The sequence below is a fragment of the Rhinolophus sinicus genome, linkage group LG03 (genome assembly GCF_036562045.2).
Source record: "Rhinolophus sinicus isolate RSC01 linkage group LG03, ASM3656204v1, whole genome shotgun sequence".
In the NCBI taxonomy this organism is placed as follows: Eukaryota; Metazoa; Chordata; class Mammalia; order Chiroptera; family Rhinolophidae; genus Rhinolophus; species Rhinolophus sinicus.
Window position 1 is genome coordinate 2,199,353 of NC_133753.1, and position 12,665 is coordinate 2,212,017.

Here is a 12,665-nt window from a genome sequence, read left to right on the forward strand (position 1 = left end):
TGGCTTTTCTGCTAGAGCCTGGCCACCCCTTGCCTCAGCTGCACTGCACAGCCCTTGCTTTCTACCCTGGGCTCTCTGCTGCTGCAGCTGCTGCTTGAGATGCATCTGGAGCTCACTGAACTTAGCTGGCACATGTGCACTCCTGGAGCAGTGAACAGTTGGTGCCAGTGGGAATGTATGCCCCTTGCTTCTGTTCATGAGTGTACCATTCTGAGGTGTGATCCCACGGCAGTGATAACGCCAGAATGCACTCTGGCATGGGGTTGTCCCCCTTCCCTTTTTCTCTCTTCCAGGGCCCCCATTCCTGATTTTTGACATCACTTCCAAAAATAAACTATTTGCTCACAAGGCCATGTCCCATGTCATAGATTCCGCTTTTGGAGGGAACCTGAATCAAGAGAGTTAGTACCAGAAGTCGCCCTAGAAAGAAAACTTCAGGGTAGGGTCTAGAAGCACACACCCTTCAGATCCCATTGTAAGGACCTTATTGCTTGCGGTGAGTGAGCTGATGATGAGCCTGTGACAGTTATAATGACTCACCAGGCATGATTAGGACGTGGTACAGGTGGAAGGTGAAGCATGGTTTATATGGTGGGGTGTGTGTGTGCTTTAATCGCATTGAGACAATGGTAATGAGGACTGTGAGGTGGACTGACTTTTGTTAATGGCTTTAAAAACCTCAAAAACTGATAATAACAGACTCAAATTAACCAATTATCAATTTAAGATACTCTGTGAAAGTCCAGCAGCTTCATGGCAACATGCAAAGCCCTTATCTCTTGCAGGCACAGGGCATTTAGGTTACTATTTAACCTATCAATGGGTGTTTTATGTTCATTAAAACAGTAAATTATTATGTTTTCCATTTCTAGAAGATTTTTTTCTTTTGGGGGATCTCTTTCAAACTCCTTGAACATATTTTATAGTGTCTTGTTCCTTGCTAATATTTCTAAGCTTTTTTTTATTTGTTTAAACACGTAAAACATACTTTATGTATCTGATAACTCCAATATCTGCAGTTTTCTGAATGTACTTTTGTTGGCTGGTGTTTCCAATGGCTGTCACACAGAGTGATGTTTTTCGTTGTGTATTTGTGACTTTTTTGTGACAGTGAGCCTATATTCCCTCAAAAGTTATCTGTGGGAAGTGGTAGAAACTTGGATTGAATCTGCATTTCTCCAGAGGATATTTGTAGTTACCAGTTTTTTAAATTGATTTTTACTTTTGTTACTTTGCTGTCAGAGAGTAAGTCTTGTAAGGTTTCTCTAGAAATCAAGTGGTCTGTTGTGTTCAATATATAATTAACATATATTTAGGATGTTTTATGCACTGATTATAGAAAAGCTTTCTGTAATAGACAACAAACACCAACGTGCAAGATGTATCCAGTTGACACTTAAACTTGGGCCACTGGAGGGCTGCACCAGAATGAGGGAGGGTCAGTGGTACCCCCACTACAGAGAAAGGGAAAGTGTGGATATCTCCACTTGCAGCCTAGGCCTGCAGGCATCTGCTTGTGCCTGAGACAGAGGGTGGCAGTTTCCTCAGGTGGACAATCCCAGGACTTTCTGCCCATTCCCCCACTGTCCCACCCCCCAGCCTTTCTCCTCTGAATCAGGGAAACAGCGAGAAGGTTGTGTAGCTGGTGAGCTGGAGAGTGACTGGTGGCAGGGGAGTCAGACCTGGAGGACCCACTTTATAGGAAGGGTGACCCCAAAGTCCCCTTGCTCAGGGCTCTCCTGGTTTATGCCTGCTGCTGGGTGAATGCGTACACTCATTACCAAAAGTGAGCAGGTTTGGATGGTGAGTTGCGTGGTCACTCTACTCTTAGGTCAGGAGGGCACAATGGAAAACCAGGGAGGGTTTATGTGGGGGAGTGAAGTGTGATTTACATTTTATAAAGTTCCCCTGGGGTATGCTCAGCGACAAGGGGGGGCTGGAGGGAACTAGGGTGAAGGCCCTGGCACAAGGTCCCCTGGCACGAAGTCACTGGCACAAGGGGGCCCGAAAGGCACTTGAGGCCCTCACTGTGAAGCTCCCTCCCAGGTTCCCCCTTTCTGGGGCCCTCCCTGCCCGGAGAGGGGCCCCAGCTGCGCAGCCCAGTCAGGCCTGACCTTGAGCGAGGCCAGCCTGGCTTCCGGCCACGAGGCTGGATCAGAAAGGGTGGAGAAATCGTGCATTTCCCGGTTGACGTGGAAGGGATCAGGTTACCTTCTGGTCCGCAGACAGAAGGGGCTCTTCTTGGGAGGGCGAGTAGGGGGCAGGGACTGACGGAGGGGCCCCGGCTGGTCGACTAGGGGCTATGGGAGAAAGGCCCCTCTGGGTCTTGCAGCTCGGGGACCAACCGTGAGCGAGGTCTCCGGAGAGGGGAGGCCGCGGACGTGGAGCTGGGGGGGGAGGCCGGCGCCAGAGCCTCCGGGCTGGGGGCAGGCAGACACAAGGGAAGAGCGACGGGCTGAGAGGCGCGCCGGACCGAGACTACTGGAACCCCGTCTCGGCGGCGGGACGGGTGACCTCCGAGCCTTGGGGAGCAGGTCCCCGCGCGAGCGAGGGAACCCACTCTGCCTGCCGCCAGAGCCCACGCCCCCACCCTGCGGGGCCCCTCCTCCCCACCGCGTCCCCACCCCTTTCCTCTCCTTCCCTCCCCTGGGTCCCTCCCCTCCCTTCTCCTCCACCCCCCCCCCCCCCCGCGCCCCCCGCCCCGCCCTCCCCACAGCCCGCCCCCGCCTCTGCGCGCCATTCCTCGCCCTCCGCCCGCGGAGCATCCAGCCAGCGCGTCTCGCCATGGCCGTCCCCGGGCCGCGACCCGCCAAGGGCTACCGGGTGGTGCTGCTCGGCAGCGTGGCCGTGGGCAAGACAGCGCTGGCCACGCAGTTCGCCTGCGGCAGCTTCCCCGAGCAGTGCGAGCCGTCGGTGGAGGAGTTGTTCAGCAAGGTGATCGAGGTGAACGCGGCGCCCGCGCTGCTGGAGATCGTGGACACGGTGGGCGCCGAGCACCTGGTCACCCTCAAGGACCTCTACATCAAGAACAGTGACGGCTTCGTGGTGCTCTACAGCGTGTGCAGCGAGGCCTCGTTCGAGGCCGTGCGGCCGCTGCGGGAGCGCATGGGCCGGCTGAGGGGCCCCAAGGCCGTGCCGCTGGTGCTGGTGGGCACCAAGGCCGACCTGGACGCCGAGCGCCAGGTGCTGACGGCGCGGGGCCGCGCGCTGGCCCGCGAGTGGCGGTGCCCGTTCCTGGAGGTGACGGCCAAGAGCAAACTGATGGTGGACCAGGTGTTCACTCAGGTGGTGCGCGAGATGGAGGCCCTGGCCCCGCCCGAGGAAGAGGTCCGCGCGGTGCCCACAAATGCCCAGGATACGTGGCCGTCGGAAAGATTCATTGGCTAATATGCAAAGGTTCGTTTTTAACGTGTTCGTCGCTCTTCGTGGTTTCCAAAGCTCAGTATTCCTGCTCTGCCTTTTAAAAGAAAGTTAGTTTCCCAGCCTTAGAGAAGTGGTTACTAGTACATGTTAACTTAAGCTAGTGCTTCCAACTGCCTGCAGAGCTTCTGAAATCTTTGGTGAAAACTTTGCAACCTTGTTTTCCTCGGACAGTGCTATAAGAAGAAACCCAAAATCGAATATTTTCACCTCGTATGGAGAGAGTACTACCCTTTGCTTCACGTGGAATTTGTTACAGGGTTTTTAAAAACAACAATGGACACCTTCAGATGTCATCGGGCATTTGAAACTGATTGAGGGACATGAACGAAAGAATTTAAGCTTTCCAGTCAATGAGTTTTCGTGTGTTTCCCTATCATTCACAGCCTGGAGTAGGGGCAGTAATATTTTCCTCTCTGTGTATTTCTAAATATAGTTATGACATACATAGCATTGCTTTGAAAGGGGTATTGTATACCCGGGAGGGCAAAGCAACTGTGTCCTCACAGAGCGAGCTCAGCTCTGCCTTCAGTTTTCTGATATCCAGTTGATTTCGGCCTCTGTAAATTCAGTGAAAATAAAATGACTTTAGAAGTTGCTGGGTTTTAGTGTTTGTCTTTCAAATACTTAAAGCTACAATTCTTAATGTTTCCATACACTGTCTCTGCTTTTCAGTGATTTTCCAGGAAACGAGTTAGTAACTAGACGGAAAATGGCACCACATCTCCTCCTGGGTTTTTGCAAAAGTGCTTTCAGGAGTCAGTGGTTTTTCTTGTTTGGCAGAGTAGGACATTTTGTGTCTGAATACCTGCATAGTTTAGGCCTCACTTAACTGAAATGTACGAATCTTTTAATATAGTTTTCACATAACGATACAAGAGACTTTTCTTGTACTGGTTTAAAAACATTGTTTTATAATTTAAAAAATATGTCGTGATAGGAGTTACTGGTGCTTATTTGCTCATGTACATTTTATCTTACCCATTGCAACAAGTTTTTTAAATTTAAAAACTTAACCATTTCAACATCCTAAAAGAAACAGGAAAACTCAAAACTATGCCTGTGATCTGAAATAGTTCATTTTGTTAAAGGAAAGTTATCTATAAAGTAAGTGATGGTTATACAAGCCTCTGGGAGTTTATATTGCATGTGATGTTTGAATAGAGGATGGATTTTATTTCAACATTAAGAATGTATATGTTTTAGAAGCTGACGGTGCCTGACAGTTCCCCACAGGAGAGGGCTAAACTGGGACATCGCTGTCTTTCCTCTTATTGCTCTCTCCCCAGGACTTGGCGTGAGGGGGGCGGGGCAGCAGGGAAGCCTTGAAACCCACTCCCCTCTCTGGCCCTCTGTCTTCTGGGGTCACTCCTTCTGTCAGTGTCCCCTCCCACCATCATTTCTGGAACCATCATTTCTCTAAGGGGATATTTCAAACACGGGGAGGAGGGGAGGAGGCCATGGATGGCTGACAGGAAGCACCTTTGTGGACTCAGCTGTTTCATCCGTCCAGAGCTGCCCAGACACCCAAGACTGCACCCCCAGGTGTTGGGGTGCACAGAGAAAGCATGCAGGGAGTGCCTAGCACGTACCCAGTACTGAGAACTGAGCCCCAAGGACTGCAAGCTGGGTGATCCCTCCCAGCCCCTGGCGCTGCCACCCCACCCACCTGTCCTGCCTTTCTGACTCCACCTGCCTGTTCTGAGACCTCCGGGGAGGCCCTGTGTCCCTGGGTCCCCGTCCCTCTGGATATCAGGTTCAACCCAAGAAAACATTCACAGGCAGCCACTTTTTCCTTTAGATTCCTAGGACCGCCTGAGACAGTCCCACTCAGATCCAGACTTCAGTGTGGAGCCCAGCGGTGTTCCTGGCTGACTGGCCTGCAGGACCAACGATCAGGCCCACACGATCCGCCCCTGTGACCTCAGGAATATGTGTACAGCAGCTTTCTGAGTGTGAATGCACACACACACTTACAAATATACATAAAATTAAAACCTGTACACTGGATTTTCTTTCTCTTCCTGCATTTCTAATTTCTAATTTATGTATGCTACTTACAAGTTGCCTGCAGTCCCTCTGGAGCCAAATGAGACCTAAATAACTCTAAATGAACTTGCAAGCAGCAAATATGGCTGCTCGTCAGGGACCTGTCATCCCTGGAAGCCCTGTGCCCAGGTGAGGGACCCCTGACACTGTGGCAGTCTAACTTGATAGCTTGCAAGTGGTGTTAAAATCTCAAGGTGTGCCCCCCCCCCCCCCCCCCCCCCGTGGCTCAGGCAGTTAGAGCTGCATGCTCCTAACTCCGAAGGCTGCCGGTTCGATTCCCACATGGGCCAGTGGGCTCTCAATCACAAGGTTGCCGGTTCCATTCCTTGAGTCCCGCAAGGGATGGGGGGCAGCGCCCCCTGCAACTAAGATTGAACATTGCACCTTGAGCTGAGCTGCTGCTGAGCTCCCAGATGGCTCAGTTGGTTGGAGCGCGTCCTCTCAACCACAAGGTAGCCGGTTCAATTCCCACAAGGGATGGTGGGCTGCACCCCCTGCAACTAGCAACAGGCAACTGAACCTGGAGATGAGCTGCACCCTCCACAACTAAGATTGAAAGGACAACAACTTGACTTGGAAAAAAGGCCTGGAAGTACACACTGTTCCCCAATAAAGTCCTGTTCCCCTTCCCCAATAAAATCTTAAAAAAAAAAAATCTCAAGTTGCTCACAGGTCCACACTGGACTGGTGCATGCTCAACACTCCCAGACAACGGGAAGCGGGTCTCCAAAGTGGTCAGAGGGTCACACCCACATGCAGCGATGATGCTGCGACACTCCATAAGCGGGGGGGGGGGGGGGGGGAAGCCAGTGGGTGGTGGCTTTGACTTGTATTATTCAGATCGTTGGTGATGCTGAGCATTCTGTCAGAGGCTTTTAAATGACAGTTGATTTCCTCTTCTGTGAAACACCTGCTCTTTTTGCCAATTTTTAAATTGTGTGTTCTGTCCATTTTTCCTTGGTTCTTGAGGTCTCACTCTGTCTCTGTGGGGGATGGGCAGCCTCTGAGATGACCCCCACCTGCTAGTGCTTCTGCCCTTGTGTGAGTCCCTCCCCGCGAGTATGGACGGGACCTAGTGACTCCCTTCTAAGGAATAGAACATGACAAAAGTGATGGGATGTCACTTCCAAGATTATCAAAACACTGACTCCTGTGTTGCTCCCCTTCTCAGTCTTGCTCTCAGAGCCCTCACTCTGGGAAAATAAGCTGCTGAGTTGTGAGATCAGTGTGTCAGCAGGGCTGGTCCGTCTGAGGCCTCTGTGCTCCTTGTAGATGTCTGTCTTCAGCTTGTGTCTTCACACCTCTGTCCTAGGCCCATCTTAGAAATACTCCAATCACATTGGCGTAGGGCTCACTTTAATGCCCATATTTGAACTGAGTTTTCTCTCTGAAGACCCTACGTCCAAAGGCAGACATAACAGAGAACATAATGTGTGATTCTACTTACTTGAAGTTCAAAAAAATGGCAAAGCTAATCTATGGTAACAGGAATCCCAAAAAGGCCGACCATGAATAAGTTGTTAATAATTTTGAAGAGTGGGTGGGATTTTCGGATGTTGGTTGTTACTGTTCTTGAAATACAACTGGGTGGGGATGCAAAGGAGGGTCAGGGTCAGAGGACTGTCTGTGTCTTATCGGGTTCCATCTGTCATACAGATGTAAGGTTACACTCCAGATTGGTGCACCCCACTGAACATAAGCTATATCTCAATACGTGTGTTTAAATTACTATGGCATTTAGATTCAATTAGATACATTTAGAAGAGTGATGTGGCAGTTTTATTTTTTAAATGTCAATGTTAAAATTCTGGCAATATGCCAGAAATTACATCTTTAGCAACAATTTAAATATTTTTAAAAGTTACATGTTTATGGGCCGGCCCAGCGGCTCAGGTGGTTGGAGCGCCGGCTCTCAACCACAAGGTTGCCAGTTCAATTCCTCGAGTTCAGCAAGGGATGGTGGGCAGCGCCCCCTGCAACTAAGATTGAACACGGCACCTTGAGCTGAGCTGCCGCTGAGCTCCCAGATGGCTCAGTTGGTTGGAGCGCGTCCTCTCAACCACAAGGTTGCCGGTTTGACACCCACAAGGGATGGTGGGCTGTGCCCCCTGCAACTAGAAAACGGCAACTGGACCTGGAGCTGAGCTGCGCCCTCCACAACTAAGATTGAAAGGACAACAACTTGAAGCTGAACGGCACCCTCCACAACTAAGATTGAAAGGACAACAACTTGACTTGGAAAAAAGGCCTGGAAATACACACTGTTCCCCAATAAAGTCCTGTTCCCCTTCCCCAATAAAATCTTTTAAAAAAAAAGTTGCATGTTTACATAAAGTGTTAGACAGTTCTCAGAACTCAGAATTGTTTCAGTGAGTACTTTAGCAAAAAGTGCTACCATCTCCTCCATGCTTTTCCTTGGACAGAGTTTTCTGTATCGTTGGGTGTTGATGAGCTGCCTGCACTCCGACATTGCTAACTCTAGGAGGAGTAACCAAGGCTTGGGGGAAGGGGCAGGAAGCCAGGAGAGGTACATCCCTGTGGCCACCAGTAGGGGCCAGAACCAGCTTGGTGGAAGGAAGACAAGCTGTGTTTCTGCTGGGACTTCCAGACCAGGGTATCCAGCGTCCGCAATCCCCCAGACAACCTCCTGCAAACCCTGGCTGGCCAGTGTCCTCTCCCAGGGGACCTGCTCTCCCAAGGCTCCCCCAGGGAAGGGGTTCCCCAACCCCCCCACCCAGATTTCTCTACAGCCATGGTTTCTGTTGTCTCATAGTGTCCAGGGCACTCCCTCCATGAGGCTGGGTCCCACAGCCCTGCACAGTCCCTGGGACTACGGAGGGTCTGACTGAGACCCTCCTGTGGGGCCCACACCCTTCCCTGGAGCTGCCTGCCCCAGGCTGGCACACCTTTCCCAGGATGTGCCCCTGGGCAGCACCTGGACACACAGGAAAGGCTGGGCAGTCTGGAATTGTGCCCTGACCCTCAGGACTAGGGGTTTGAAGGGTGGACGCAGGCTATGTTATCAGGACAGCTTCTTAAAGTTAATCTCAAAGCTCACGAGGCTGCCCTTGCTAAATGATTCTGGAATCGTTCTTGGAATGCTTTGGAAAACTCTGAGTTCCCCTTTCTCCTGTTCTTCCCAATCCCACCTGGATATAAAGTGGTGTGGACTGTGATACCCCCTGCGCTCAGAGAACACTGGGGAGCAGGGGCACCTGTACCCCTGCCCCTACAAGGCGGTGGGGGGAGCTGAGGCAGAGCCCCTCATGCGAAATTGAGACTCTTTGGCCCCTCATTGGGGTCGGGGAGGGCCCAAAGGTCCTTGCACACAGCAGGGCCGGGTCTCTGTTCCCAGGGAGCAGGGTGAAGGTCCAGGCAACAAGAGGGCATGGGAGGGAGGGTTGATGGGGCTGGCCCAGGGAGAGTTTCTGCCCTTGAACTTCTAGACTGCCCACCCCTGAAAAACAACTGCCCTTTGGGGCCAGGAGCCCCTTGCTGAGCAAGCCTAACCCTCTCAACCCCTTTCACCTGTGACCCCAATGACAGCTTCCTGGGCAAACGCCCCAATGGTACTTAGCAGCCCCCAGACTGGGCTCCTCCTTTGGGTGGTTCTGCCCCAAACCATGACAAGTATAATACTTTTAACAGTGAGAGTGAAGAGGTTTTACTGTCTGTCCTGGGGTCCATAACCGGCCCCCACACTTCTCCTGGCTTCCGGTCTGGCCAAAGCACTAGGTGAGTGTTGGCCCTCCAGGCAGGAAAGAGGCTGCCCTGCCCCCCTCCTTTTCCCCAGCCTAAACTTAAGCCTCCCAGCCCCTCAGTCCTTGACCTGGTTGAACTCTGCGGAAACTTTTGCATAAGGCTCCACAATGCAGGCAAGGAAGTCCCAGCCCCACCTTCAGGGCTGGTACCGTCCTCCTCTCATCACACAATACGCCAGTGACAAGTCCCTAGGCATCTTTTCCTCTATTATATATAAACTTTTATTTTCTTAAATTATTTTCTAGTTCAAAAGCACTTCATTGGAGACAATGTCCAAACTAAATAAAAAAATCAAAATAAAAATTTTTTAAATTACTTGTAATCCCAAAAGATTCAAGCATTACAGACATGGGTGGGTCTTAAGAAACACCTTTCCCCACCCTGTTTGTACAATACTGCTTTCAATAACCTGAACAAAGAAGAGTCACCCATCCACCTAAGGCTTCTAAAGGGTTCTGTGCTAGGAACTGATGCTGCCACCTCCCCCTCAGCCTATCCAGTCCTCTAGCCCCATCCCCAGGCGTAGGCCATGTTAGCATTTCAGTGCAAACACATCTGTGTTTGTGTAGCAATCCTGCTATCGACACTGTTAGAATATTTGCATTTTTCACTTAATGTCATGTTGTGGGCATTTCCCCAATCACTGACAATGGACCTGGCTCCTCTTTTGAATGGCCCTACTGTCATGTGTAGTGTAATTGTTTGTCTCTTTTGTTGGATATTTTGGGATTTTCCAGTTTTCGCTACAATGAGAATCCTTGTATACATGTGACACATGTTTGTCCTATTATTTCTGATATACACATTCGCTAGAAGTACAATTGTTACCTCAAAGATCTTGTTTAAGGTGAGCCAAGACTCTCAGTCTCTTTATGAAGATAAGAAATCTCACAGAGAGACAAACCATCTTCTGTTTGTCCAAGAAAGCTTCCGGGTAATTATACTATTGAGGAATCCAGAATTGTGATTACAGGACACTACCGAGGCAAGTTAGGAGTGAGAGCAGCAAGCGGAGTCCAGGTTTCTATCTGAAGTAGCTTCAAAAGCCATGGCAACAAAGTTTAAAGTCTTAGAAACATTGTAAACCTTTCTGTTTAAATAATAGATTCATTGTAACTGAGAAATGAGCACCTTGGTAACGGTTAAGAATGCTCAGACAAGTCCTAATTTTGCACAGAAAAACAAGATTTATACTCATAAATGGTCGGATTCAACACCTTACCAAAGCAAATTCTTCGAGCTTTATAATTCAGAATATCTTTTCCTCCGCGGTTTCTGGGGGAAGGGGAAACCTTTAACTCTTTCTTAGGTTCCTTTTGTTAATTCTGTGGACTTTCATTCTTCAGGCCAGGCTCTGGCAACTCGTTAATTGGCCTTAGAAGCACAAAACAGAGCTGTGGAGCTCAATTTTACTGAGACAAAAAGAGAAATAAATTAATAAGATCTGAGTAGAGGCTGAATAAGGAGCACATAGAATTTTTCTCCCCAAAGAAGAGAAACACCTTTTAACGGTTGAAAAACTAATTTAAAAAGACATGCCAATTCATTCTGTAAGAGACCGTTAGCATGAGAACTGCTACCTTAAGGTCAGGGTTAACAGCCCTTAGCTTAAAACAACCTAATTGTAAATTCCAGGATGTGGGCAGTTGCAGCACAGAGACCAGAAGTCCTGTAGCTTATCTTATACTCTTTGAAGCTATGTAAGTCCTGTAGTTTATCTTGTACTCCCTAAGACTATGGAAAATTACTGAGTGCCTTAAGAACGCTATAAAAACCCTTAGCTTTAAGGGTTTGGGGTCCTTGTTAAAACCCGCTGCGTCGGGCAGAGACTGGGACCCCAGCTGGCTGGAAATAAACCTTGCTGTGTGACTTGCATTATCATGTGTGTTCTCTGTCTGCCTGAGGGGTGGACGATTCTAGGCCATAACAATTCTTCCACTGATAGGGAACACAGTTTCCTCACAACTTTGCAAGGCCTGGAGACAAGGAAATTGTTTATTTTCTGACGGCGATGGGCCAAAAAAAAAAAAAAAGAAGAAGCATGTAAACGTTTTTAAGAAATAGCATTATTGAGATATAATTAGTATGCGGTAAACTGCATGTATTTAAAGTATACAGTTTAGTAAATCTTCATCTGTGTATGGAACTATCACAACGATAAAGATAGTGAACATAGCCTTGTGAAAGTTCGCTTGTGGCCCTTTGTGACCATCCTTCCTAGCCCTCCCTGCTCCGCCCTCAGGGATATACTCATCTGCTCTCTTAGCTGATCAGTTCACATTTTGGAATGGCGAGGCTGGTGGCCGCCAGGGCCTCTCCCTCACAGCTCTGGGAGCGCAATTTTGCACAGCCCCTCGCCCGGCCATTCAGCAATAGCAGTCAAGCTGAGAAATGCGCAAACCTGTGAACCAGCCACCCCTCTTCTAGGAATGTGTCTTATCCACACTTTGACATCCACGCAGAATGACGCAGGTACCAGACTAATTGCTCTGACTACAGCAGCAAAATGGTGGAAACTCCCTGAATGCTCGTCAGCAGACACCAGGGACATAACTGCAGTGCCCCAACCAACGGAGTACTATGCAGCTGCGAACAGGAGGAGGACGTCCTCTGTTCTCACGTGGAAATTGCTCCCAGATACGATGTAAAGGGGGAAGCCTGTGTGCAGAGCAGTGGGTGGCAAGCCTGCCTCTTCCGTAGTGGGGGCATCCATGCCCCTGACCCTGCCTCTCATCTTCCCCCACATCTCACCCCAGGAGAAGGAGGAGGCACTCGCTCACTGGCAATTGGGTGGAGGTATTAAGCCTCTTTCTCTTGGCTTTTATTTGTTAAATTTGTTGTGCTTTTCTTCTATGTGTTTCCTTTTGGGGGGGGTCTTCCCAAGGGGAGCACCACTGCCTACCTCCAGGGGGGCATGTCTGGCCAACGGTGGTGCTCAGTGTTGAACAGCGCAGGGCTGTTGGCGAAAGCCACGTTCTCCACATCAGCTCTTTCGGTAATGGCAATGACATTTTCATCTTCCCCTGACTGTCAATCTCAGGTTGCACCTCTGTGGGTAATTTTATTGTCCGCCCCCCAACAATGTGATTGCATGCCAACAGTTTATACATTTGGTATGCATGCATGATACCAGGTATGTATATATTTTTGTGTGTCGTAAAAGACATACATACAATTTACCATCTTCACCATTTTTAAGTTATAATTCCATGATATTGAGTTGAGTCCACTCCCATTGTTGTGCAAACTTCACCACCATCCAGCTCCAGGATTCCTTTCATCTTGTAAAACTGAAACTCTATACCCATTAAATAACAAGTGCCCCTTCTCCCCTCCACAGCCGCTGGCCACCGCCATCACACTTTCTGTCTTCATGATTTGGACACTCTAAGTACTTCATCTAAGTGGGACCATATAGTGTTCGGCTTCTTGTG

General features: G+C 49.5%; 1 protein-coding gene across 1 annotated transcript; it reads left to right on the forward strand.

The window, feature by feature from the left end:
• Positions 1-2,183: 2,183 nt before the first annotated feature.
• Positions 2,184-4,018, forward strand: LOC109455557 (ras-related protein Rap-2c). The gene has a single exon (XM_074326882.1). The coding sequence runs from the start codon at positions 2,785-2,787 to the stop codon at positions 3,385-3,387; it is 603 nt and encodes a 200-aa protein (XP_074182983.1). The 5' UTR covers positions 2,184-2,784; the 3' UTR covers positions 3,388-4,018.
• Positions 4,019-12,665: the final 8,647 nt, after the last annotated feature.

Bases quoted from the DNA above. Each gene is read 5' to 3' on its own strand.
- LOC109455557 (XM_074326882.1), top strand. From the start codon at position 2,785: ATGGCCGTCCCCGGGCCGCGACCCGCCAAGGGCTACCGGGTGGTGCTG.